The sequence below is a fragment of the Sceloporus occidentalis genome, unplaced genomic scaffold (genome assembly GCF_023333645.1).
Source record: "Sceloporus occidentalis isolate IW3139 unplaced genomic scaffold, rSceOcc1.0.p SCAF_6, whole genome shotgun sequence".
NCBI classification, from domain to species: domain Eukaryota; kingdom Metazoa; phylum Chordata; class Lepidosauria; order Squamata; family Phrynosomatidae; genus Sceloporus; species Sceloporus occidentalis.
In genome coordinates this window covers 135646797-135674121 of record NW_028316986.1, presented here as the reverse complement: position 1 = coordinate 135674121, position 27325 = coordinate 135646797, and the positions used below count along the sequence as shown (strand labels likewise).

General features: G+C 39.4%; 1 protein-coding gene across 8 annotated transcripts in view; it reads left to right on the top strand.

Moving 5' to 3' along the window:
* SNTG2 (syntrophin gamma 2) overlaps window positions 1–26557 on the top strand; it is a 301906-nt gene extending 275349 nt beyond the window's left edge. For all 8 annotated transcript variants that reach the window (XM_089531045.1, XM_089531046.1, XM_089531044.1 and 5 more), the window contains 4 exons: window positions 3045–3254; window positions 15814–15906; window positions 19781–19891; window positions 26326–26557. In XM_089531045.1, the coding sequence (XP_089387171.1) occupies window positions 3045–3254; window positions 15814–15906; window positions 19781–19891; window positions 26326–26457 (546 nt within the window). In that variant the 3' untranslated portion in view covers window positions 26458–26557. The remainder of the gene's footprint in view (window positions 1–3044; window positions 3255–15813; window positions 15907–19780; window positions 19892–26325) is intronic.
* Window positions 26558–27325: the final 768 nt, after the last annotated feature.

Genomic DNA, 27325 nt, shown 5'->3' with positions numbered 1-27325 from the left:
GCTTCCAGTTATTGGTGCTAAGCACCTTGACCAGTGTATAGCTATTTCCATTTCATTACATTCTTCCTTTGAGATGCACATGCTCAGAACAGAATTTATCTTCCATGCTGTCATTCAGTACCAAAAAGTACAGCTTGGTTATAGGTGTTCACAGAAATACTGTGCTATTGCTGTTTCTTCCTACAGTATTGTATTATGATAGTAGAAATTTGTTGCTTGCAAAGTGCATGACCAGAAATTTGCTTCCACCCTATGGCATTTCTATCTAAGCATGTGGCTGCCTGCATGTAGACCAAGAGTGATGTTTTCAAAAGGAAAGGCCATAGAAGGAAAAAAAAGAGGACCCAAATAATTACCACACAGATAGCCTGACATCAATACGAGGAAAATGTCTAGAGTGAATTATTAAGCAGACAGTCTGTAAGCACTTAGAAAGGAATGCCATGATTACTAAAAGTCAGCATAGTAATAATAATAATAATAATAATAGTATAACAAATATTTATTTATATCCCGCCTCTTCCGTTTTGAGGATTGAGGCGGGTAACAGCAAAGTTTCAAAATATACAACAGTAAAAACAACAAGACCCCAGCCCAAACCTCCCTCCCAAGTATAAAATTAAACCATAAACATTGTTAAAATACATAACAATATGACAAAGTTACTAGACAAACCACAACTAAGAAAAATAATAAAAGGAGGGGGATTCAGTTGGTTCTGGACATTATCAATCGGGGAAGGCCTGATGGAAGAGAAAGGTTTTTGTCGCCTTTTTGAAAGCCTCAAGCGAGGATAATTGGCGAATCTCTTCTGGCAGGTCATTCCACGTTTTTGGAGCGGTGACAGAAAAGGACCTCCGAGAGGTCACCGCCAGTCTGGTCTTTCTAGATTGTAAGAGGTTTACCCCGGAGGATCAGAGTGTACAGGAAGGATTGTATGGGAAGAGGTGTTCCTTCAAGTAGACTGGACCCAAGCCATGTAGGGCTTTATAGGTGATAACCAACACCTTGTACTGTGCCCGGAAGCTATTAAGCAGCCAATATAATGATTTTAAAATAGGTGTAATATGGTCGAACTTGGACCTGTCTGGCTGCCATGTTTTGTATCAATTGGAGCTTCTGGACATGGCACAAAGGTTGCCCCGTGTAGAGTGCATTGCAGTAATCAAGACGAGAGGTTACTAGAGCATTTACAACCACTTCTAGGTCCCGCTGCTCCAGGTAGGGGCGCAACTCGCGTATCAGCCGAAGCTGATAACAGGCACTCCTGGCTGTCGCATCAATCTGAGAAGACAGTTGAAGCGACGAATCCAGGAGCAAACCCAAGCTGCAGACGCAGTCTTTCAGGGGAAGTGTGACTCCATCTAGAACTGGCGAATGTATTTCCATACCCAGATTGGGGTTACTTATCACGAGTACCTCCATTTTATTTGGATTCAGCTTAAGTCTATATTCCCTCATCCAATCCATTACCGACTACAGGCAGTCATTCAGGGGGGAGATGCCCTTCTTGGTCATTGAAACAGTCTGAGACATAGAGAAATAGATTTGGGTGTCATCAGCATACTGATAACACCCCGCCCCATGTCTCCAGATGATCTCACCCAGTGGCTTCATGTAAATGTTAAACAGCATGGGGGACAGAATGGCACCCTGAGGGACACCAGATGTCAGCTCTCTCATAGAGGAGCAGCTGTCACCCGGCATCACCATCTGGAACCTGACCGAGAGGTAGGAACGTAGCCACTGCAGAGCAGAGCCAGCGATTCCTAACTCTCTCAGGCGTTCCAGAAGGATACCATGGTCTAGGTTCTCAAAAACAGGCCATGCCAGATTAATCTTAATCTTTTTTTGTCACAAGCTTGGTAGATGAAGGGAATGCTGTGGATATAGCATATCTTTATTTCTGTAAGGTCTTTGATGTCCTCCATTATATCCTTGTAAAAAAGCTAGTAAATATGGATTAGACAATGTTAAATAGATTTGAAATTAGCTGAACCCAACAATGGCTCTTCCTCATCCTGGAGAGAAGTGACTTGTGTGATGGAGCAGAGGATATGCTTATAAAATTTGCAGGAGACACAAAGAAAGGAGGGACAGCTAATACCCCAGAGGACAGAATCAGAATTTAAAGTGACCATAACATATTTGAAAGCTAGGCCAAAACTAAAAATAATGAATTGTGTCCAGTTCTGGTCACCACAAAATAAAATATTCAACATTTTACAAGAGGTTTTGCATATTTTCCCATTCTTTCTTTTTTCTTTTTCTTTTTGCATTTGGGAACTATTTTTCAAAAAATTTATTTGCACAAAAATAACTTTTTTTTGTGGAAAATACAGGGTCCAATGACACAATTGTAAAATGAAGAGTCATCACATAGCTAAATGACACTGATTCAACGGGTCTACTTTAATTGGATCTCACATTTGGAATCAAGGCAATATATCTTGTACAAAATTGTATTGTTTTCTTACAACCAAATTTTCATAGTAGTCACAAAATGTGGAAAACAAATGTTTAAAGTAAATGCTCCAAACAAAATAAGGGAAGGTTTGCATGGCTACTATTGAGAGTGAAAGATGGTTTCAGGAAAATGAGGTTCTAGTTGCAGAGGGTTGGTTCTGTGAGAAGCAAACAGTTTCACATATCTGTTAGGAGGTACACGTAGAGAGATCTGCCGGAAGCATAAATGGAAAAATTATGGAGTGAGCAAATGAAATATATTTTCTAAGTTGTGCTTCTCTTTTCTAAAACAAGCATTGGATTGCTTCTTTTTAAAAATGTATGCTTTTCAGGACATCCTTCAAAGTCTTAAAGAGATAACAGTTTGAGGTTTTGATGACAACCACAATAATTTCATCAACTGGTTTCTTATTTAAATTAATTATTATTTCAAAGACCATAAACCATAAATTAAGAGTTAGTTATGGACTTGGCAGCCTGAATAATAATTACATTTGCAAGAATTAAAATAATGTATTTGTAAGACTATCAATTTCAAATAAAATTCTGATCAATTTCTGTAAAACTGTATCTTTCAGCTGTGGCTTAATGATGATTGCTGGCTACAAGCAAACTTATATTTAGGTATTCATCAAGACTATGAACTTGAAGACCAGAGACCATATTGTTTCAGTGTTGTGGTTGGACATGGCAAGAGTCATTACTTCAATGTTGAGTTGGGAAGTGAGCTGGCCGTATGGGAAAAGTCATTTCAAAGAGCAATTTTTTTAGAAGTACAGAGAACAGGGGTAAGTGAACTGTTAAAATATACATGGCACAAACACTAACAATTTCTATAAATATAAATTGTATAATGCATTCGGAATATGCTTAATATTTAAATTTATTTATTTGTGGGATTTATATCCTGCCTTTGTCCCTGAGTGTGATTCAAGGCAGCTAAAACTTTGTATGAGCATTTGTAGTGTAGCTGGGCAAAGTGTGAGTGATTCAAATTCTGTGAAAAATAGGTTTTCATATTATGCAGCTATCCCCGAAACGCTGAAAGTGTATACTATACTCATAAATAATGAAAATCATAAAATTAGATTGTAATCAGTTGACATCATCTCCTGATGGAACTCAAATGTTAATGGAACAGGAAGGAGGTCTACTGGACTTTTTGTGACCTCACCCTTGTAGCCTCCCACACCACCTTCAATGTGGTTCCAAAAGCGCCCTGTACCCCAGAGTTTATTTGGTAGGTGCAGTTAGATTTTGGGGAGGGGTGGAGAAATAAAAAAAAATCCTCTGTATTCCCCATTCTGCTTAGGAATGCCTCCCATCCATGCGAGGAAAACCAGACAGGCATTACCTTCGATTATTTTTAAGGCCAATACTACTGACTAGTGCTTCTGGTTAGCATTTGATATTTCAGAAGGATAAATTGTGATAATTCGATGTGTCATTCAGTTCAATTCTAATGATAATCAAATATACAGTGATCAAATATGCAGTGATCAGAATTGAGAAGAGAATGACAAGTATGGCCAGGATTCTCTATCAGCTAGATGGAGGTGGAACAGACAAGCATGAAAGAGAGGCCCAAGTCTACTCTGACTGGAAGGAGGTCAAAACCCCACTGTTCATCTAGCCTACTCCCAAGGCAGGCCATGGATTCAGGGGCCAACTGGCACCACCAAAAGTCACACTATCCCAGATTCTTTTTGCTCCGGTCCTAAGGACCAGAGCACAGCTTCACTGTGGCTTCCAGATGCTTTGAAGGTATATGCCATATAAATTGCACACCTCCAAAACAGCCAGAAGCTGCTTCATTTGGCCCATCTCTTTGGGCCCTTAGTTAAGTATATTAAGGCCTGGTACATACCACCAATAAGTGGCACACCAGGGCTAATTCTAGGGTTAGGGACCATGCGGCAAACGCATGGTCCCTAACCCTAGAACATAATGGAGGCGTAACAATGGCGGTGCCCTGTGTATATGGGCGCTGCCATTGTTACGTAAGCGCCGCGCAGCATTCACATGTTGCTGTGCGGCACTTTCATAATGAGTCCACCAGTGGTGCACTTGTTATGCCGTCCCTGTGGCTTTAAAAGAACCTGTTTTTCGCAGATACTTTTTCCGCTCGAGGGAAGCCATGCAGTTTGGCAGCTGTGGCTTCCCTCCGGAGGAAAAACAGACGCCAGCAGGCTGCCATTTTTCGGCAGTCTGTACTGTGACTAAGTTAAATATACTTAACTGAGGCTGCATCCCCACTGTATAAATAATCCAGTTTGACACCACTTTAACTGACATGGCTCAATGATATGTAATTCTGGTAATTGTAGTTTGCTGAAGCACCAGAGCTCTCTGTCAAAGGAGGCTAAATTTCTCACAAAACTACAATTCTCGGATCTATAAAAAGAATGCTTTTTATAGATCTGAGAACTGTAGTTTTATGGTCATGATGTTAAATAGTTACTTTGGCACGTTATAGACACGCCAAAGGGGCGTGCTAGGGTTAGGAAGGGGCGTGTTAGGGTTGAGAAGGGGCATCACTTCCTGACGCCCTTCAACCCTAGTACACGGGGGCCACCATTTTGATGTCGCGGACGCATAGCGTCCAGACGTTGCATGGCAGAAGTGACGCCGCGAGTGTGCGACTAGCACTTTGCGGTGCCACTTCCGGGGCCCAGAAAGAAGTGCCATTTCAGCGCTTCTTTCTTGCTGCGCCCGGGAACCGCATGGTTTGACTGCTGCAGTTCCCGGACGCAACAACCAGCGGCAGCAGCAGAGCGCCTTTCTTGGGCGCTCTGTAACGCGCCTTTGTTTAGCATTTTTAAGCACAGTGGTGCAGTACTTCTCATTTAGTGATTACGTATCAGGTTCTTATCCACCCAACCCCCAAAAAACCTAATCAATTTTTGTATACTTTGCCAGAACATTGTGGATAGTACAATGAGCCCAATTAAGTTTGGTGAGTTGTTTGGTATTTAGATGGCCTCTGCCATTTTCAAGCTGTAGGCAAAAGGACTCCTGACCCAACCACAATACCATTTCATGGTGCATGAATCACTCAAGAAGGATGGGATAGCATAATAGAATGGCCAGGCTATAAATCAGATCTTTGCCAAGATTAAGGGGATTCTGGGATATTGGTGTGCCCAAGGAACCCATGCATTTTGCAACATCTAGCATCCAATAAAAGGAAATAATTCACGTCTTACATGCATGAAAATATATGTGAAAAGATTTTATTTTCCCCCTCTGATTTGTTTGCAGTATGACTCTTATGTATATTTCTGTACAATCAAACATGATGCACACAGCTTTCCACAACAAACAAAACTCAGCCCTTATGCTAAAGAAGCTAATTACAATTGCGGAAACCCCAGTAGATCAATCTGAAAGTCTCCACACATAAAAGTTGAAATTTATGTACCATAACTTTTTAATCTGAATTCTCATATAGAGCAAATACTGAGGTGGCAAAGATGTATCCATAACCATCTTGACTAATATACTTTTTCCCCCTGTAACTTCATTGGCACAAATATCACTTCCCTGCAGGTCTATTCCAGAGTACTGTTGCTGATCTCATTTTCATGGCTTGTACTAATCATGTTGTTTTAACTTCCTGCCCCATTTGAAGCACAGCAAATGCTAAATTATATGCCCCTGCTGATGTTTTCCACTGTTGCATATTATTGTACTATCACCTAGTGGTACAGCACATTTAAGGCAGCCTTTATAAAATATAACAGTTATATTTTCCTATACATCCATAAACATTTTAGAAAATATAGACACATTCTAACAAAGAAAATGACTGTAACTAATCTTACCAGTTCTTAACACAGAAACACGTATACACTTGAATATGCTTAAAGGATTTCTTGTAACTTATGGACAGTGTGTTAAACCCAGATATCAGTCCACAGGAATGGAGGGAAACAAGTGGAAGCTCAATTTTCTCTCTTCTCTTCTCCCTACTAATCCCCAATCTCCTTCCAAAATATACTCTTTCAAGGATTGCGGCAATGGGGATTGTGGCAATTTGTGCCGGCCTGGGTAGGCACAGTGAGGGCTGAGCGCCTGCATGCTCAACGCCCTTACCATGCCACTTGGGCACCATTTTGATGCACGCTTGTCCACATGGCACACGTCATGATGACACATGCCGGGCACATTGCCCAAACGGTGCAATGCAGAAGGGGCATCATTATGGCATGCCAGTGCACCTATGACATCTTTTCTAGGGTGCAAGAAGAAGCCGGCTAATAGTGGCTTCTTTTTGCATTGTGCGGAGGCTGGATTGCTGCCACAGTGTGTGGTTCCTGTGACAGCAATCCAGGGCAAAAAGGGTCGGTGGGACGGCACCAATCTGTATAGCCCCCAAAACGGTATGGAAAGGAATCCTTCTATTTCATCTTGTCCTTCACTCACAGAGTGATGATCAGACAAAATACAAAGCTACAGCTTATCTAGATAAACCACAATCTTTTTAAAGAGTCCACTTGGATTGTTGTATCCAACAGATAATAAAAACATTACCAAGCCTGAGGCTCATGTTTTCTTCCTCTCCTTTGCTCCCTTGGTACAGTTGCAAGAAGACAGAAGCATGCCATTTAACTCTAACAGTTTAATACAAACACTAACCACAGTTTTGATCTTGGCTTAACTAAACTAGATCATAAACTGGAGTGGAGAGAACATGGTCCTCTAGATGCATGAAGACAAGAACTTGATTATGAACTTACAAAGCTCAGTCCTGACTGAGCAGATGGAAAGTAAAAGTAGAAAAGCAGTACTGAAGCATGATCTGCATTCTTACATGAGGGTGTGTGCCTTTTACTATGGTTAACACAACCCATGCTTTTATGTTACATCTGAACTCAGACAATTCTCCATTACCTACGCAGTCCAGGAAGCATTGTAATACTTTACAGCGATGTTTGTTACATGTACATGACCATAGTTGTCATGTATTAATACTGGTACACCCAGTGAGAGTTTGTGCATGGCACACTGCCTTGCTTCTAACATAAGAGGCAACAACAACAAAAACAACAACATTTATTTCTTACCAGAGGTAGTGAATCAATGGAGAGAACAATAACAAATGACACAACACATAACATCAGCTAATATTAAAGGAGAGAGGACTTTTGTACATACCCTTCAGCCTGACCACCAGATATATACTGGCTCCACACATGGATATTTCACACTTAACTTTCATAGATAATTTTGACTGATGCTGCCCATGATTCCCCTATAAAAAATTAAATCCATGTCAGTTAGTGGCTATCACTATATGAATTACAATGAATTCCACATCTATTGACATCCTTGTTAACCTTGTTCAGTAATAACCCCACAATTGTTGCTTAGCAGCAGCTGATGAATCCAAACAATAATCAAAATTCTCCAAGGCTTGAACAGCAAGTTTCGTCTTGTCTCACAACTGTTTCGCAGTGGATGCACCATCGGCGTTTGAAGCTCAACATGTCCAAGATGGAGCTTCTTGTCTTTCCTACTAAGTCCACCCTTCAACACTCCTTTTCTGTTTCTGTGGACAACATTTCTATTCAACCAGTCCAGCAAGCCCGCAATCTTAGTTTTATATTTGACTCTTCTCGGTCGTGTATCCCTCAGATCCAGACCACAACCAAGGCTTGCAGATTCTTTTTGTACAATATTGCTAAAATCCGACCTTATCTTTCTGCCTCTACTGCCAAGATCCTGGTCCATGCCCTAGTGATCTCACGACTTGATTACTGTAACATCCTTCTGGCAGGGCTTCCTCTTTCTCACCTCCGTCCTTTAATTTCTGTCCAGCATTCAGCTGCATGCATTATCACATCCGCCCACCGCTGTGACTATATCTCTCCTGTGTTGGCATCCCTTCACTGGCTCCCCCTCCGTTTACGCATTCAGTATAAGCTCCTGCTGTCGACATTTAAAGCCCTCCACGGACTGGCCCCTTCTTACTTATTAGACCTTATTTCTCCTCACCTTCCAACTATGGCCCTCCGTTCTAGTAGTCAAGGTCTACTGTCCCAGCCCAGGATTTCCTCTGCCCCATCCCGGATTCGCCCCTTTTCACTCGCTGCCCCTCACTCCTGGAACCTTCTTCCCCCACAAGCAAGAGCCATCACTTCTTTAACAAGCTTCAAAACGGAGTTGAAGACCATCCTGTTCAGAGAAGCCTTCCCAGGCATTGCATAATTGTCGCTTACTATTTGATGTTCTTTTGGTGCCTGTTTTATTGAATCATTTCCTATATTGCTATGTATTTTATATGTATTATCCTACTAGAAAGGCCCCTTCCCCACCACCACTCCCTTTGTGTCGTGTCTTTTTAGATTGTAAGCCTGAGGGCAGGGAACCATCCAATTAAAAAGATTGTATGTACAGCGCTGTGTAAATTTACAGCGCTTTATAAATAAAGGTTAATAATAATAATAATAATAATAATAATAATAATAATTCTTTCTTTCTTTCTTTCTTTCTTTACATTACACTTTTTTTTAAAAAAAGATATTCAGTCATCTCCCTTGGAAAACACAAGAAAATGAAGGTCTTTGTAATGGGCTCTATAAATTCAAGTGAGATATTAATAGCAGTTAAATTAGATTAGATTTATGGGGTCATTAAAAGATAATTATCTGTTTGTTACCTGCAGAACAGTTTTAATTATGCAATTAAGATTTGTTTTCATTATGTATTGGAACACATTACATTTTCAGTTTTTGTGGTCATATTTTCTCATTTCACCAGATTCAATTCGCTTCAAATCTAATTTTAGAAATCCAAAATCTTAAGAACCACATGGATGTTTTGTTGCTCATCTCACTGTAGCAGATGTAGGCAACTGTGGTTCTCCAGATACATTTTGCTTGCAACTCCCATCAGCCCTAGCCAGTATAGAGAACGGAGCCAGGCTATGGGGCTTCCAATCCACCTGGAAAGAAGTATTTATTGAGTTATATGGTAATTTCAAATTTATCTGGATTTTTCATCAGATAGAAAAACAACAAATCAAATTACATAGCTTATAAAACAAGGTTGGGCAGTCTCTGGCTTTCCAGAGGTTGTTGGGTTGCCATTGGTGATACTGTCTAGGACTGATGGGAGCTGCTGTCCAACTACATCTGGAAGGCCACATTTTGCTCACCCATGTTGTACAGAGAAGTCCTTTATAAATAAGCACATCACACCAATATTCAAAATTTCTGACATTAAGCATATTTTAGTAGCTGGTTAGGATGGGGGGGGGGGGAGAAATTCATTGTACTCAATGCTCCTGACAAATTTGCAATACTCAGGATTTTTATAAATTTGCACCACCCAAGGTGTGTACTTTATTACTTCAAGTGTTCATATTTTTGTGAGGTTTACAGGACATTTATGAGAAATAAAATGCTCACAAAACAATGTACCTTATTTACAACTAAAATGTGCAAAATTGAAGGATGTGCATGTTAATCTATTGGAGAAAGTTTCAAAAATTAACATATTTGATAATGCACATATTAGGAAAAATACACAAAAGTGGACATGAATTTCAGTGTGTGAAGACAACTTTTGTGTTTTAAAGCAATCTGATGCAAAATGGGAAGAAAATGCAGTTAGCGTTCAGAAAATTCTAAAGAGTTAAAAGAGAGAGCTTCACATTCCTATTCACTAACTCTACTGCTTACTGTTTATGTCTTAAACAGTGAAACAGCATTTTTTTATTAATACAGCTAAAATAAATGTAGTAGTAAGATAATGGAACACAGTGTAATGTAGTTCAGTGATAATATGATACAAAGACAGTCTTCACATATGTTATTGTAGATGATGTATCCTTCTTGCATAAAATTCTGTAACCATGCCTGCAGTCGCCATTAGTAAAACAGCTTTTTACTCCTGCTGGGTAAAATATAACAGCAATATGACAATATTGTGCTCACATTAGTACATGCCATCTGCACAAAATTCTCTAGGAAAGTAACACAGAGTTTATTATTATTGCATTTTATCTTGTAAAATGAAATGGGGAATGTGTGGTCCCCCAGAAGCTTTGGGGATGTAGCTCCTATCATTCTCACCTTTGGCTATACTAAATAGTATAACAGTACATATGGGAATTGTAGTCCGCAATCTAAAGTGCCACATGTTCTTCAGACTTGTTATAAACAGTGACTCAAGAGGGCATCACAACATAATTCCAGCACTCATGATATCATAGAGTTGCAGCACCATCAGATCATTCTTTGCATGGGATTATGGGTCTTCTTGTAGAACAAACTCAGTCTGATACATTGCTCCTGATAAGCACAGGGACTATACAGAATATGGTACAAAATCCTACCAAACTAAGGAATTATGCATATAAGGAGAAAGATCACTACTAGTATTTTTGTGGTTTTCGATCTATGTGACCATGTTCTAGAAGAGTTTGTTCTTGACGTTTCACCAGCATCTGTGCCTGGTATCTTCAGAGAATGTTGTCATGGAAGAGAGTGGTGTGTGTGTATATACACTGTTTGACTCTGGGTTGGGAGGAGGGATTTCCATGTTAATCTGTATATTGTTGTGTTGTTGAATGGAAAGGCCTCAGGGTGGGAGGACATGCAAAGAGGAATAGTGTCTGTTTAATCAGAGAGCCATTGACTGCTGGGAAAATACAAGGTGTTGGTTATTACCTATAAAGCCCTAAATGGCTTGGGCCCAGGGTACTTGGAGGACTGTCTCTCTCCATATAATCCGCCCCGCGCTCTCAGATCGGCCGGGAAGCAACTCTTGAGAATCCAAGCCTTAAAATATGCCATGACAACGCAGAGGGCCTTCTCTATCTTGGCCCCAAAGCTCTGGAACTCGCTTCCCGGTGAGCTCCACTCGGCCACCCCTCTTGACCAGTTCAAGAAGGAGTTAAAAACTTACCTGTTTCAACAGGCTTTTCCCTAGCTCTCCCCGATGTAGCCCTCCTCTCTCATACTGTTTTTGTTGTAGTATTTCGAGCTAGCTAGATTTTGTAATTTGTAATTGCTACTGCAATTTTTAATGTAAAGTTTTTGCTGTTTTTATTGTGTCTTATATTGTATTGGTATGCTGTACTGGCATGTGTATGTAATCCGCCTTGATCATTGGAAAGGCGGGCTAGAAATAAATATTTTATTTATTTATTATTTAAAACCCCTGACCCTGGGTGGTTTTCATTTGCATTTTGTGGGATTTGATTTTAGTGTTTTTCAAGACTGGTAGCCAACCTGTGCTAACTTTAAGGGTTTCTTCTTTCCTGCTGACGTTGTTCAGGTGCTTGTGGATTTCAGTGGCTTCCCTGTGCATTCTGACCTGATAGTTGTTGACATGGTCCAGAATTTAAGTGTTTTCAAACAGTATTTTATGCCCAGGATTGTGAATATAAAAATCATACCTGTATTTCAAAATGTTCCATAGTCACATTTTCTTTAGATCAATATATTGGATTTGGGATTGTATACAGTGCTGATCCTGCACATTACCATTTTAGAGGGAAGCTGAAATAAGCATGCATGGATCTTTTTTGTGCCATGCTAATTTTACAAGATACGTGCAATCAACATGAATAAAGATCAGAGAAAGAGCCTGAAATTGGTTTGCCTTATGATCAAGGAAGGAAACCTGTAAAGCTGTCTCTAGCAGGTATATGTGGAAATGTGAAATAAGGCTTTGTTAACGAAAGATAGAAGCATAATCTGAAAAGTCAGGGAGGATCTGTTGTGATGGAACACAGGGCAATCTATAACAGTATTCCAGAACAAAACATCTCATTCTCAAGGAGTTGTGAGTATCTGTTGGGAGCACATGGAAGGATATGGTTAATTAAAGAAAAGCTAGGAGGGATGATCAATATGCAGCATGTGGATAACATAAGGATGAGGTCCCCTGGACATTTCATGAAATCATGTCATGTGATATCATTCACAATCTATTATTTTCAATAAAGAATTTCAAAAATCTAGCTCTTCTGTATGTATTGCTAACTGGTTTTCTCAGCCAGGATAGGACTTTTCTAGCAGCATCAAAAATGTTGTATTTAAGAGCAACACCAAAGGGCACTGATGTAACAATATTTACATTTTGATGCACATCAGTGTGCTAAAAGGAAAAGGTTAAGATGATGACAGCACTGCAAAACCAGTAAAAATCAACTAAAAGGTGGGGGGGGGGGACCTCTTTCAGAATTATTGGATTATTTTGTAAACATCTAAAATGATAGTTGAAAGCAATATAATCACAGAAATACTTCTGCAGGCAAAAGTAAATTTTATTAAATGGCATGGTACCAAGAGGTTAAAATTTTGGATACTGTCAAACAATTTTTAAAAAGTAGCACAGGGGAGGGAGAAGGTCACAGATATGTCTGAATAAGTAGATCTAGATCGCTGACAAATATCTAGCCCTAGTAGAATGAGAGACATACTGTGAGATTTCAAAGGACACATTTAAAAAAACAAACACCAACTGTTTAGAAAGTCATAATCATTAAATGCCAACACCATTATTGGGTGGAGTAAGAATTACTGTTTCAAGCCTTTTAAAAATGTGTTACTTGTATGGATTAAATGTATGGAAGGTTGGCCATTTTAATAACTTTTTCAATTTAAAAGTAACATGTAACTAATCTATTAGCACATTACTTTGTTTTTTGCAACACATTAGTATCACCATTTCCACTAAAATCATTTATGTTAAATTCATTAATTTCTGTGTTAACGCGCTTTGACATTTCCATACTTTGCTTAAAAGAAAGAAAAAAATTTGAAAAGAAACTAGAACTGATCATAATTGCCAGTCTTTTCTGTCCTGGAAGTTTTTTCAGACTGGAAAAAAATGAGATTGAATTAGCACATGGGTGCCACTCTGTGATCGGAAACAAATAATTCAGCACCACAACATCAGGACAGAAAATCAGAGCAAGGGTTTTTTGTTTTTTTGTTGTTGTAAACATCCCTATTGAAACCGTGCCTCCTTGGCCCTTATTCATCTACACTGACCATGCTTATAGGTACTGATGAGACAGGCAGTGACATAGCTATGCTCAAGTCTGACTGATTGCTGTACTTGAAACATTTGAATCTTTCCTCTGGGGCATATTTGCTAATGACCTTGGAGATGTTTGCATGGCTCACTTAGCATGAAGCTATTTGCATTGCCTTTAAAAAGAAGCAAAACCTATTTGCAGTGCATTTCTCCTTTACTTGCGCTATACAGTCAAAATTTTTAAATGGCTAGGAAGTTGCTGGCTAGATTTCCTCTAAACAGGAATTATGTTTTTTTCCTCTCTCCATACGATTCATGCACAGTCCTGTATATCCAACACAATGTAATCTTGATATATCTTTTCACCAGCCTCATACCACTGACCTTTACTTTCTGCCCTTATTACTGATTGGGCTTAAACACTAACTTCATTTATTTATACCCCATTCGTACGGATGGGAGTATCCTAATTGCAGCTTTTGAACTATATATGGGTTTTGTGGGACTTCCAAGGGCTCCCAGTTTTTATCCTTAAGAGAGAGCAGGGCGAAGAGGTACTGGGATAAATCCACGTATGAAGATGTAAGGCTGCAATAGAATCCCAGCTTTAGTTAAATCATCTGCATGCACTGCCATTGAATAATATGGGGTGCGGCAATCCATAGGTTGTCAAAATTGCAGATTGTAGCCCCCAGATGCAGCACACACACTGGACCCTAAAGGAACCAAATCCCTTCTGATCATTGAAAATAAATAGAGTTAGCCATGGTTAGTACTTGGATGGGAGACCACCAAGCAATACCAGGTTCTGTAAGCTATATAGAGGAAGGAGCTGGCAAAATCATCCTTGAGTATTCTTTGCCTAAGACTAATACCATATGAAATTCATGGGTCCGCCAGAAATCAACTGGCAGCTTGAGAGCATATAGATGCATGGATCTAGCTAGTACATTGGAAAAGGACTTAGGCGCGTTGCAGACAGGCATAAGGGACGTCCTCAGGACACCCTAGGTTTAAAAGGGGGCGTCACTTCTTGACGCCCCCAAGTCTAATACGTCCTGAGGACGTACAAGATGGTGGCGCCCCATCTACATGGGGGCCGCCATGATGGCGTCACGAACGCGCCGCCTCCAAATGAGGCAGCGCGGACGTGACACCGTCGCGCCCATGCGAGGACGCTTAGTGTGCCCTTTCGTCGGCGGAGGAAGGAGCTCCGAAATGGAGCTCCTTCCTGGTCTTGCGTCGCTGGGCGCAGCCTTTAGATGGCTGCGCCCAGCGACGCAAGGAAGAAAGGGGCCAAGCAGCCCCTTTCTCCTCCTCCCCGCCACCGCGGGGTGTCCTTGGGCCTTGCCACTTCCCCATGGCCTGGAAAGCGGCGGATCAGGGCCTCAGCGGCTGCTGCTCTGGCCACTGAGGCCCCGATCCGGCAGGGAAAGTTTTCCAACCCACCTTCTAAATGATCTTATAATGGAATTGTAAAAGAACTGGACAGTTCAAAGGGGGCAAACTGTTGTGCAATGGCAATTAAGTTCTCAAAGGAAGCTGGAACACAAAATGTGATGTTTGATCCATCAAGGTTTTCCAACTAGGTGCTTAAATGCCTAACTTTTAAGGGACTTCTCTAAGTTATATCATAATATATAATGGTGCCATAAGGGGAAACACACCCACACACTGCACTCATATATCAACATCATTTGGTTGTGCAAGCTAGCCATACTCCTAAAGTTCTGAACCTCTTGTATATAGAGACTCAGTTTCAGGCACAGTTACAGTCAGCCATCTGTATCCGCAGGGGCTCCATTCTGGTTGCACATACCCTATGGATACTAAAAAGCATGGGACCTTGAATCCCATTATTGTCAACGGATGTGTGGCATGCATGCAAGCACATTTGTGCAGCCACATGCAAGCACCACTATTGATAACGGGACAGGGCCACCCACAGATGCTCCAATCAACAGACGGCTTGCCTGCCAATAAGGAGAGCCGACTGTATACTGCAGCAATTTCATGTTAATTGTTTTTCATGTTGATGCATTTGGCCTATAATGTTTGCATCACATCTTATCTGCTCCTCATTTGTTCTCTTTTCCAGTATTGTCTTTCAGTCTTCTTGACCTGTCACAATGTATTCATTCTATACAAAGACATACCATTTTAAGACACTTTTAAAGCCTCAGCTCAAGATCTTAACATTTATAATTCATCGCAAAGAACCTCATTTGAAGCAATTGTATATAGGACTGTAATGCTAGATTAGTAACAGTTATTCATTCATATTAACTGGGAGTTCCAACAGTTAAGAAATGCTATTTACTATGCTATTTTCTATCTTTATTCTTTTCTTAGTCTAAAACCTATACATGTAGCTGGCAAGGAGAAAGCTTATGTTTTACATTAGACTTTGCTTTGGGATTCACCTGCTTTGACAATAAAACAAAGGTAAGAAGAAAAAGAAAACAAATATAAAATATTATTCTTTAAGAAAGATCTCAACTGTTATTTTTCCTGTTCTGGTGGTAGAGAATATAGAGAACATAGTTCAAAAATGCCTTCAAGCCTACTTAGGTTTCTATTGTCTGGGAGTGATGACAGCAAAAAGTATGATTTTTGCCTCTAGCTCATCAGTAGGATGTTTTTGGTAAAGAATATAGTACAACCATGCCTCCCAGTTAATAATGATGAACTCATGACAACTGTGGTGCATTTAAAAGCATTTACCCAACAAAGCACTCCCATCTCATCCAATGTAAACATTGCCATCTAAGAATGGTATTTTTTATGGAGATTCCCAAGGTTTATCTGATGCTGTTGGATCAATTTCAACTATTGATGTCTGAAAAGTTGGGCAAGGTGTCACTAATCACATCTTACTGGAAAAGGCCAGATGAGAAGGGACTGCATCCTCTTCTCATTATCATAACAAACACTTACAGCAGAACCTGGTGCCAATATACTCAAGGGAGCCTCCGGTATTCCCTCTGATAGGAAGGCTCAATATCCATTAAAGTTGAAATCTGTTTTTAATGCCCACATCTTGGTAACTTGTTTCAGCAGGCAGTGACAGAACAACTCTAGATTTGAACCTGAGACAAATTTCTATATTACTGTCAGTCATCTTTGAGGCTAGGGATAGAGCCTACATGCTTTATAAACTTCTATTGGTAATGGAGGAAAATAAACAGAGGGAGTAGTATCTTGTAGGCATGCCTTGAATTTTTAGTGTGTTTTTTATTCATTAGACCAGGTGGGTAAGCACATAGAAGCCAATTTATAGTCCGTAGCACACTGATACCCCCAAATTAAAAATAAATAAAATGAAAACAGAGGTTTCTGGAAGTATTTTTCTGGTCTTCTAAATTATATTTTCTTTCCTTTTTAACTAAAAAAAAGGGGGGGGGGTTGAGGTTCGAATTACAAGGAGAATCACCACTTCTGCAGAATTCTGGTGGTGACTATTCTCCCTTTTCTTGCCATTGTTCTTGCTGTAGAAGTTGTGGCCCTAGGACACAAGGCCAACCTTGGCATACATATTCACACAACAGACCACATGATTCCATCCAATGAATTCTTTTCTGATCCAAATCAAGAAGTTGAGATTTGGAGACCAGTCTCTATCAGTGCTGCTCTCACTTCCACCGAGGGCAGAATTAGTCGGCTGCTGTCTAAATCTCATGGGTTTCATCTTGCCACTCTAATAATATTTAGCAGCTATATCCAACTGTTGGGTGCAACCATCCAAACATTTACAGTGAGATGTCATTAATATACTAATGATGCCCATAAAAGCCAATTTGCATCTGATTCAGAAGCAAGAATCACAAATACTTAATACTAACTAGATAGGAGTAAAAAAGTAGAATCTGAATCAGGAGCAAACAGAATTTTTAAAATAAACAGGATTGGGAGGGAGGGGATGAAAATGGAATTAAGAGAAATGTACAACAGAGCTGGACATAGCACATAAAATATCCCTCCCACTGAAACCAGAAAACTAAAGGGGAAACAATAGAAATTTGAAGAGGCAAATACTATTAAGAAAGGAAAACTTTCTACATTTCCATCTTGCCAACCAGGCTTTGGATAAGATGTTTGGACTACGATTCAAGCAAACTGCACAGCAGTCTTATCCACCACTAGTAAGACCATTCTGTAAATCAAGTAACTCATGCATCCATACAAATTACATGGTGTTGAAAAGTTATTGTACTGAATATGCATCACAAGATAAATTGCAAACCTTTTGAGCAGTAAATCAGTATGCAATTTTCCCAATATGAAGAAGTGTATGATGAGTACAAAACCAGAGCTTTTTTATTTTTTAAAAAATATGGAAAGATACAAAATAGGTAATATTAAGATTATTTTTTTTAAATAGTTAGTGGAAACCTGGCTGCACGTATCAAAGTAAGCCCTATTCAAATAGCTTAAATTAGATTTTAAAACTGCACTTTTGATTTAAGGGGAGAAGGCTTACTTTATGTCAAATTAGTGAATGCACTTTCACTCAGAAATAGAAGATTATTACATCTACATTACCTTTGTCAATGTTTAATGATAGACCTGAACATTTGATCAATAAAATACTGCTCCAACTAAATTCATTTATTAGAAAACACTGTGAAGTGCTGAACCACAGCAATTTGTTCTTATTGATTTTATAACAGGAAGAACAAAACTTTAAACAAAACAGGGGGAACTGGAGACTACATTATGACAGTAAGAAAAGAGGGCCATTAAGAGAGAGACTATGAATACAGACTATCTGTACAGAGTTGGATTGTACTGATTTGTTTAGATAATAGGATTTTTATAATATATGTTTCCTGCGAAGGCAACTGAACAAAAACAGGTCCACCCAGACACAGCTTTCATTCAATCAAAAATCTCCACTCTCTCCTAATTAACCATGGCGGGATACAAACTGCCGCCGCCGCCGGTTAGTCTGCGGGGGAGCCGGAGCCTCCATACGGTGCGACTCCCGCGCGGAGCGAAAAAGAAGCTCCAAAATGGAGCTTCTTCTTGTGTCGCGTTTGCGACGTAGCGAGGCGCCAGGGGCGCACTCGCTACGTCACAACACCCGCGACACGTACGGACGCTCAGCGTCCAATACGTCAAGATGGCGGCGCCCATGTAGAAAGGGCGCCGCCATCTTGTAAGTATAGGATACGTACTAGGGTTAGGGGGGTGCGGAAGCACCGCCCCTTCCTAACCCTAGTACGTATTCTATATGTACTAAATGGCGGTATGTATCCCGCCCATATTTGCTATCTGAGGAAGTTTTGTTTTCTACTCATCCATTTTCCCTCTCTTTTAGCTACCAGAATCTCCAGGTTATTCTGAATGACCATTACCTTTGCTTCCAGAAAGGGATTAATTCCTAGGTCACCATTCAAATGCCACACTATAGACTGCCCTGTGTATCTATTTGTGATACATGTTCCAGGTCTCAACATATTTTAAGTCCATAGCATTGGTGGAAGATATCCATTTCCATCTGAATCTAGTAAATATAGCTGTAAGCATGACTTTCCCTATGAGGCTTTTTAGAAAGAAGAGGTCTTTCATTTCACCTTTCAGAAATTCTTTTAAATATCTTTTGAACATGCAGTTTCACAAAGCGTTGGCAGAAAATAAGGGAATAAAATACTCAGTTAAAGGAAGCTGAGCAAAGTAAATGTTTAAAAAAATGCCTCTGTGTGTGTGTGTCCCTCATGTTCATGTCTATAAAATTTTTAAATATGACCACACACACACACACACACCTTCATGTTCCTATCATCTTTTCCGAAATGATAACCACATACTGATTATTTTTATTATATATATATATATATATATATATATATATATATATATATAATTTTGAGCCCAAATTTTCATAGAATCATAAACTTGGAAGAGTCCACAAGGGCCATCCAGTCCCACAGCTTGCCATTCAGGGGTATTCAATCAAAGCATTCCCAACCTCTGCTTGAGAATGTCCAAAGAAAGAGACTTCACCACACTCCACACCACACTTTTGGATTCAAAAAAGGAGCACATGCATAAGAAGGCTAACAGAAACCTCTTCTGATCTTCAGGGTTTTCCCATGCACCCCCCCCCCCTTTTTTTTTTTCCTACCCTATAGCAAGTATCATGCAACAGGGTCCTCTGGCCCTCAGAGAAACCTCTGACAGCTGAGGAAATGCTGAAGGTGAGGAAAGGGAGGAAAATTGCTTTTCCCAGCCCTCTTGTGTGCATGTTTATCTGGATCTAGCCCATATATGTAAGACAGTTGCACCCCAAAGTGTTGTCTTTTCCATTTCCTTCCAGAATGTCCTGTGGAGGTTCAAGTTTTCTCAGCTGAAGGGATCCTCAGATGATGGAAAAACTCGAGTTAAGCTGCTTTTCCAGAACACAGAAACAAAACAAATTGAGACAAAGGTGGGTATTGCATGTTGTTGTGCTAAATGTAATTGAATTTATATCAAGAATATCTAGGATTTTAGTTAACATTACACAGGTATTCACAGTCTTATATTATCTCTTTTCTGTTCCATATAAGCTGGGTCACAAATAATCACCCTGCACTGCTTACAGATTTATTACACATTTCCTGGGATTGTTACTGCGGTGAGCCGAGCTATGATAAACTGTGATATATAACAATTTCAAACTATCCTTTCTTGAATATACAGCACTTAGCAGAACAGTAAAAGGATTTTGAGTGCTGCGGATAAGTAACAATAGTTTTAAAAGGAAATCCATTATAAATGACAGATAAAATGTTTATTAATTTAAAATGGCTTTAAATAAAACTACCCAAAAGATGTCTAAGTGAAATTTACAGAAACTGCATGGCAAACTGCTACTCCATCTTGAGTGAGATCACACTGCCTTAGTAAATTTCTAAATGCTTAAGTGAAGTTTGAAGTTACTGCAATGCTAGAAAGTTGCAGATTAGAGGGAAAATTCATGGGAGCAGACAATATTTTTATTTGGGGGAGCAATGCCCTCATTGTAGGGAGAGGGAGCAATGTAATACCACTGAGTTACAGCTGGTGGCTCTTATGTCAATGGGATTGTGAATCTGCTCTGGATTTTAATCAAAAGTTTAAAAAGCTATCCAAGGTAGTAAATCTATTTTGGAAATGGAACTCAGATCCTTGAATGATGATGATGAGTTGAAGTAGTAGTAGTATAGCTTATTTAAAGTGTGGACTAAAATCCTGAGCACCCCCCATTGTCAGAGTTCCTCAGTAATCTTCATAACTCATTTCAAACTTTCTTCCATTTGTTGTTTTTGCGCCCCCCCTCCCCCTTGACATAGGTATTCATTCTTTTTGCAAGGAAATGTGTTATTTTACCAAGTGACATAAAATATTTGCACTTGAGGAGATGCTCATGTACTTACAGAATTTAAGATTCTGCCTGAAGAAGAAAATGAAATAAAACTGATTGGCTCAAGGGGCAGAGGAATACTAGCTTTCGAGATTTGTTTTGGATTCAGAAACAGTGCTAGAATATGGGAAAAAGTAAGACTAATAACCCCAACATTTATTATTGATGCAGTTTGTAGTACAGCAATGAATGAATCTGAGATGTGGATGAAGGATTTGCAGGAAAGGCAGATGGTGGTGGATAGGAAAGTATGGCCAACAATAAGAAACACAAAATGTCATCAAATAATGCAAATTTCATTTCACTTGAATAGATAAGCTAGTAAATGTCAACAGTAGCCTAGCAGAGAAGTATTTCAGCATTTACTTAGCAGCAAACACCATGGTTAAGGTTATGAACATTTCTCCTAAGTGCTCCAGTTTGTATTTTTTATTAAAAAATGTAGGGGGGGGAAATCTCCCCAGTGTGATGCAGTTTCCAAGTAAAGAAGCTTCTGTTTTTATCATTGTTTTCCTGTGTTAAAGTATGTACTCTGTTACACTTTAATATTGTTGAGGCAAAACAGAAAACCAAAGAAATCTACCGAAGCCCTTTATCCACTACTCCAAACTATACAGTTGACCTTCCACATTTGCAGTTTTGACTTTTGCAGCTTTGATTTGCGGTTTGGATGAATATGTTCTCTCCAGTAATCTCCAGGTCCTCCAATACAACCTTGCCAGAAGGCGACCATAGAGTTGTGCTGGAAAACCTAGACGTTCCTAGAGAAAACACTTCTCTAGGCAGTTGTACGTCCTCCAGCATGATTCTTCTGGCAGATGTTGACCATAGAGTTGCTGTGGAGGACATGGAGATTCCTACAGAGGTGTTCTCTCAGGTACAAAGAATGGTATTTTTATTTATGGTTTTTCGACAGTCACAGGGTCCTTCACCCCTAACCCCAGAAAATATGGAGGTACCACTTTAAACAAAATGAGACTCAAAGTACCAATGAAAATGTACAGTAACTGAGTTCTCCTGAAACTTTCTTTGAGAAATCAGTTACAACTCTATTACTACAACACTTGTCTGGCCCAGGGGAACCTTTGTTGTTTCAGGCTGCATCAATACTAGAACCCTTCCACAACACTGAGACCTTTGTTTTTTCTGGCCTAAATTCAGTTAGTACTCAGAGCTAGAGTAAACCTAGTGCCCATTCACACTACAAAATTATAACATGTTATTCCATGAACTGCCATTGTTCCATCCTATGGAATCCTGGGATTTGCAGCTTAATGAGAAACATTTACAATTCTCAGTCAGAGACCTTCTCTATTGTCTCACTAACTCATGGGGAAAAGTGATGGGAGAATTTCTCCCCATGAATGGGACAAGGACAGGATAATGGCGTTATCTGATATTCTTGTCCCAATTGCACAATTGTGATGGGAGCATCCCATTTTCTTCCTGTCACTTTCAGGCATCTGATAATCTCCTTAGATTCTAGATTTATTATATAACAGTGGCAGGTTAGCTACAGTGGCAAGGTAGAGATTTTCTCAATCATCCCTTTGAATAAAAGAAGTATAAATAAGTACAGCTCTGCCACACAAGGTAACTCTAGCCAATTTGGGCAATCCCCACTTTTCCCCTGCACTAAAGCACATTCCATTGAGCATGGTCCCATGACCCAATGCTTAACATTTTTAAGGGTGTTGGAGGGGCTGTCACAAGGAAGAGGATGACTTGGAGATGTTTGGTCTAGACAACCTATTACAGACTTTCAAGAGTTGTTATGACCAAGTATGATGGCAAATTTTCCTGTTCTATCAATGTTTTTTATATGTACTAAATCACCAAGATGTTAACCCTCAGTCAGGCAGTATAACTGGTGGGTCATATATTGCTTGCCACAGAATTCATTGTTTCATGAACAGTTTCTAGCAAGGTATGTTTCACTGATGATATTGAGACACCTATGAGACCCTGGCCTTCCATTGTTTAGTTGTTATTGTTGTATGGCCTTCAAGTCATGTCTGACTTAGTGTCCTGGACTGCAGTCAGCACTAGGACCTGGCTGAGCCTCCTCCTCTGGGGCTGGGAGATCAGGGCTGGCTTCTGGCAGAGCGGGATTAACACCTGGTGTAACCTCAATTACCTCTTGCACTGGAGCAGGATTAGCACCTCGTGTAGCCTCAATTACCTCTTGCACTGGAGGAACCCCATCCTCCTCCTCACCCTCCAAGATCTGCTCTTGGCTGGCCATGACACTTAGGGTGATCCTAAAGTGAATCTATTACAGTTTTTTTTTCTGGGGCTGAGAATGGGTGTCTCACCCAAGGTCACCCAGCGGGTTTCCACGGCTGAGCACAGAATCAAATCCTGATCTCCAGAGTCATAGTCCAATGCTCAAACCATTTCTGGCTGTCCTTAGATTGTTACTATTATGTACAAATGTCATTTTCATGATATTGTGCTTCGGAGTTTTGAGCTTCATGTGCTTATATGAGCAAAGTTTACCTTACATGCGTATATCCATTGACTTCAGTAGTATAACCTTGATGCATAACTGGCTTCTCAGGTCAATAAAAATAGCAAAACAGTGCTCAAAATAGTTGGAACTTTTCATGAGAAACTGTAATTTTATATTTTTGATTGCACAGTTGTAATGAAAGGAAAGTTTTCAAGGTCAATAATGCATTGGCTGTTTGGAAAGTTGCTTGTTGATTAATTTGGTCCAGAATGTCTAACCTTGAGTTGCAGACAAATTATACAAAGACATTTTGTGCAGGAGGTATTTGTGAAATACAGTGGTTCCGGAAAAAAATTCACAGCATGTTGATTTGTGTAGAAATCAAGGGCTGTGCACAGCTGCCCCTTGATGAACTTGCCAGTATGCTTAATCAAGATATTCTTAAAAATAGAAAGTTTTTCTTCTTCAAGTGAAAAACATTTATTGCAGCTGCGCTGATATCACAAGCTTTATAGTGATAACATAAACTGAACCACATTTTCATGCTGCAATATGTTTTTCTGCTTCCTTCAGCATATCACGGCTGGTAGATTTGCACAGAGAGTGATGTTCCATGACAGAAGCAAAGCATGAGATAGTAAGATTAGGGGGAAATTTATGAACAATGACAGGTGTCTGAGAGGTAGTGTACATGTTGGCAAATTCCCCAAATTTATTATGCTCAATTTAAATACATGTTTGCACTTCCTAAAATAGGTACAACAACTCTGTGAAAAGAAAGTACAAATAGAAATAGATACCTTTTTTCCCTTCCCAACTGTTATTTCAGGACTTAAAAACATTCACATTCCAGCATTCCTTTTTTATTTTTTGCATAAAACGTAAGATTTTTGCACAATTTTTTTTGCAAAATAATTCAAAGTGTTTTTAAAGGGGGAAAACCCCAATAATTTGCATAAATTCCCAATCTCACCCAGCAAAGAAAAAACATTTCATTTAAAAAAAATACAGACACATATACACAAAGATTTACACTTGAGAATAAGGTAAGTGAAGATTTTCATCCCAGTAGATCAGAGTTGGAGGAGTTGCTTTTGGAGGCTGTAGCTCAGAGAATCCCGCAGCCAGCAAGGCCACTGTTATAAGGAATACTTTTTTCAAACTCTAGCCTGATGATTCTGGATAAAGCACTGATATATCTCCAGTGAGGAAACTCTTTCAACAGTTGCTCATTTTGTTACTGTTCAGGGTCACAGCACGCAGCAATGAAGCAGTTTTTTCCCTTCTCTTCCCATATATATCCCAGTTCTTAATAAAAACTATTTGTACAGATTTCATTGGAATTTACTGCTATCTAACAGCCTAGTATCTTAGTACAGTGGATCCTTGTTATACGCTGGGGTTTGGTTCCAAGATCCCCTGTGTATAACAAAATCCGTGTATGCTCAAGTCCCATTAAGTATAATGACATAGCAAAATGGTGTCCCTAATAAAAAATGGAACATCAAGGTAAATGTATACTTTTTTGGAACATTTTCAAACCGTGTATGCTTAAATCCGTGTATAAAAAATCCGTGTATAAGAAGGGCTGACTGTACTTTAGAAATCCATGGAGCAAGGGAAGCATCCACTTTTAGTCGTCTTGTTATAAAGGACTGAGATGAAGAAACCATTTTTAAAAATGCAGATAATCAATTAGGATGTGAGAAACCACCCTAAATTGGGGGGTTTTTTTTAGCTAGTTTGTTAAAACTGCTTTTGGCTTCTTTTAAAATTTCTCAGGTGAATTGCCAGCAGAGGAAACTCTGCAGTCCCTTTAATCTTGCTTTAGGCAAAATCAGGTGACAGTGTACAGATGCTGAAAATTCCCTCAGAAGCATTTTTCACTTTCTTTGAAATTCCTATGGTGTTTTACTTAAGGAGCAACAGCCACGTTGAATTCAAATATTTCTTCAATCAATGTTTTAGAGATAGTATTTATCATCTGAGTGGTTCTTAAACCCCCCCCCCCTTGGGGTTCATCTGCCCCTTCAACAATCCAATGTAAATGATGAATCCACCCCCACTCCCCAATGCATTCAGAAATCAAGAAAAAAATTGGCACCCAATTCACACACCTCATAAAGCCAATCCAGTAACCTATGGACCACAGGTTCAGAACCCCTCAGCTACATGTACAGAAATACAGCAGGATCCTTTATGACCATGCATACTATGTCGTACTGTAGCTACCATACTATGTAGTGGATTCCAGCCAGAACCTCCCCCCAGACCAACTTACCAGTAAGCATCCACTTAGATTGATGAAGGTCCATTCTCCTGTCAATTAAGAGGTGGCTGGCTGACATTCCCATCGCCCCCCCCCCCCCAGAAGCAATCTCCAGTACCACTGGCAGAAAAGGGAGCATGTTGCAAATGCCACACACATTGGAGATCATGCATATAGTGGGAAGGATGGGAATGTCAAGCAGCTACTTCTCAGGAACAGACCCCTGTCAGTCCCAGTGGCTGCTTACCACTGGGACTGACAGTGTTCATGTAGCTCTTAAACAAGGGTTTATGTCGGGATTGTGAATATGAAGCATCTACAAATGCACAACTATTGTTTACATATTCATAACTGCCCAACAGGATTCCAGCCAGAGTTTCCAGCATCATAAGTTCTATGGAACTTCCTCCCCTCTCTCTGTGTAATAATTAAACAACAAGCAGAAGAGATACTCAAGCGCACTGAATTAGCTGAGTGCTGGGAGACAGACAGCAAAATGCAAGTTCTTTCCCTTTGGTGGCAGATGTTTACACTGCCAGCATGGCAGATCTACAAGAGAAAAGCCATTTCTGCTTGGACCTGCTGTCACCGGATTGGGCAAATATTTTAGGTTCAAAATACTGAAGTCTTACATTTGTTACATTTGAATGAATACTAGGTTATAAGACTATGAATGCTTTGACCTTTAATGCATTTTGGCCTTTAAAATATGTGAAATCGTATTTTACATTTTTTTTTCTTCTCCTCTCATTTCAGGAACTAGAATTTCAGGATCTGACAGCAGTTTTAAACTGTATCCATTCCTTTATAGCTGCTAAGGTTGCATCAGTGGATCCCTTATTTATAGAGAGCCAGAGCATTGCAAGAAAATATACCTACAGTAATTGAGAGAATTGTATGTTCCGATTACAAGAGATTAATTATTTTCTTAAAGAAAAAAGGTTATTTCATGCACAATATTGGAATTCCATGTGATTTTATAAGAGATCTATAGTTGTGTTATAAATAAAAGTTACTAGTTTTCACATTTGATTCATCATTGTTAAATCTGATGAGTTAAGCATTTATTCAAACTGAATCAGTTTGTTGCCAAAATGCCTAAATGAATATTTTCACACTACAATAAACTGTACTGTTATTTTAAATATTGTTATCAAGCATTGCACATTACAAAATTTAATAATAATAATAATAATAATAATAATACCAGATGACCAATATTTTTCAAAATGTTGAAACTACATTTGTATACTGAGAATGTAGTTGAACATAAAGTTTTCATGTTGACTCTTGTTTATAATTAGCTTGTAGGATTTTTCAAAATGATGTAAAGCTCAAGGGTCAAAGGAATACAAAAGTCTTACTTTCCCAGTAAAATAACCTGCTGCTTTCCTACATCAACATGAAAATTCTGCAGAAGACTTTGCTTTTTTTATATACCACAGATGTACGTTTGACCTTATAGCATTATTATGCCTTTCAGGTTGCTCACTTACTTACTAGGAGTAAATCCCATTCAGCTCAGTAGGACTTACTTCTGAGCAGACATGTCTAAGCTTGCTCTGTTAATTGTTAACATGAAGAGCTAATCATATACAGGTGATTGTCTTTTGTTCAGCTTCTCACACAAAACACTGAACAAAGTTGTTTGGGAACACTCTAAATCATAGCCCTTATTTGTCAACTTGGATTATGTAGACATATAATTCTCCTCTAAATTTACGTATTCTTAAAGGTAGCAAGGAGTATTTTTGGC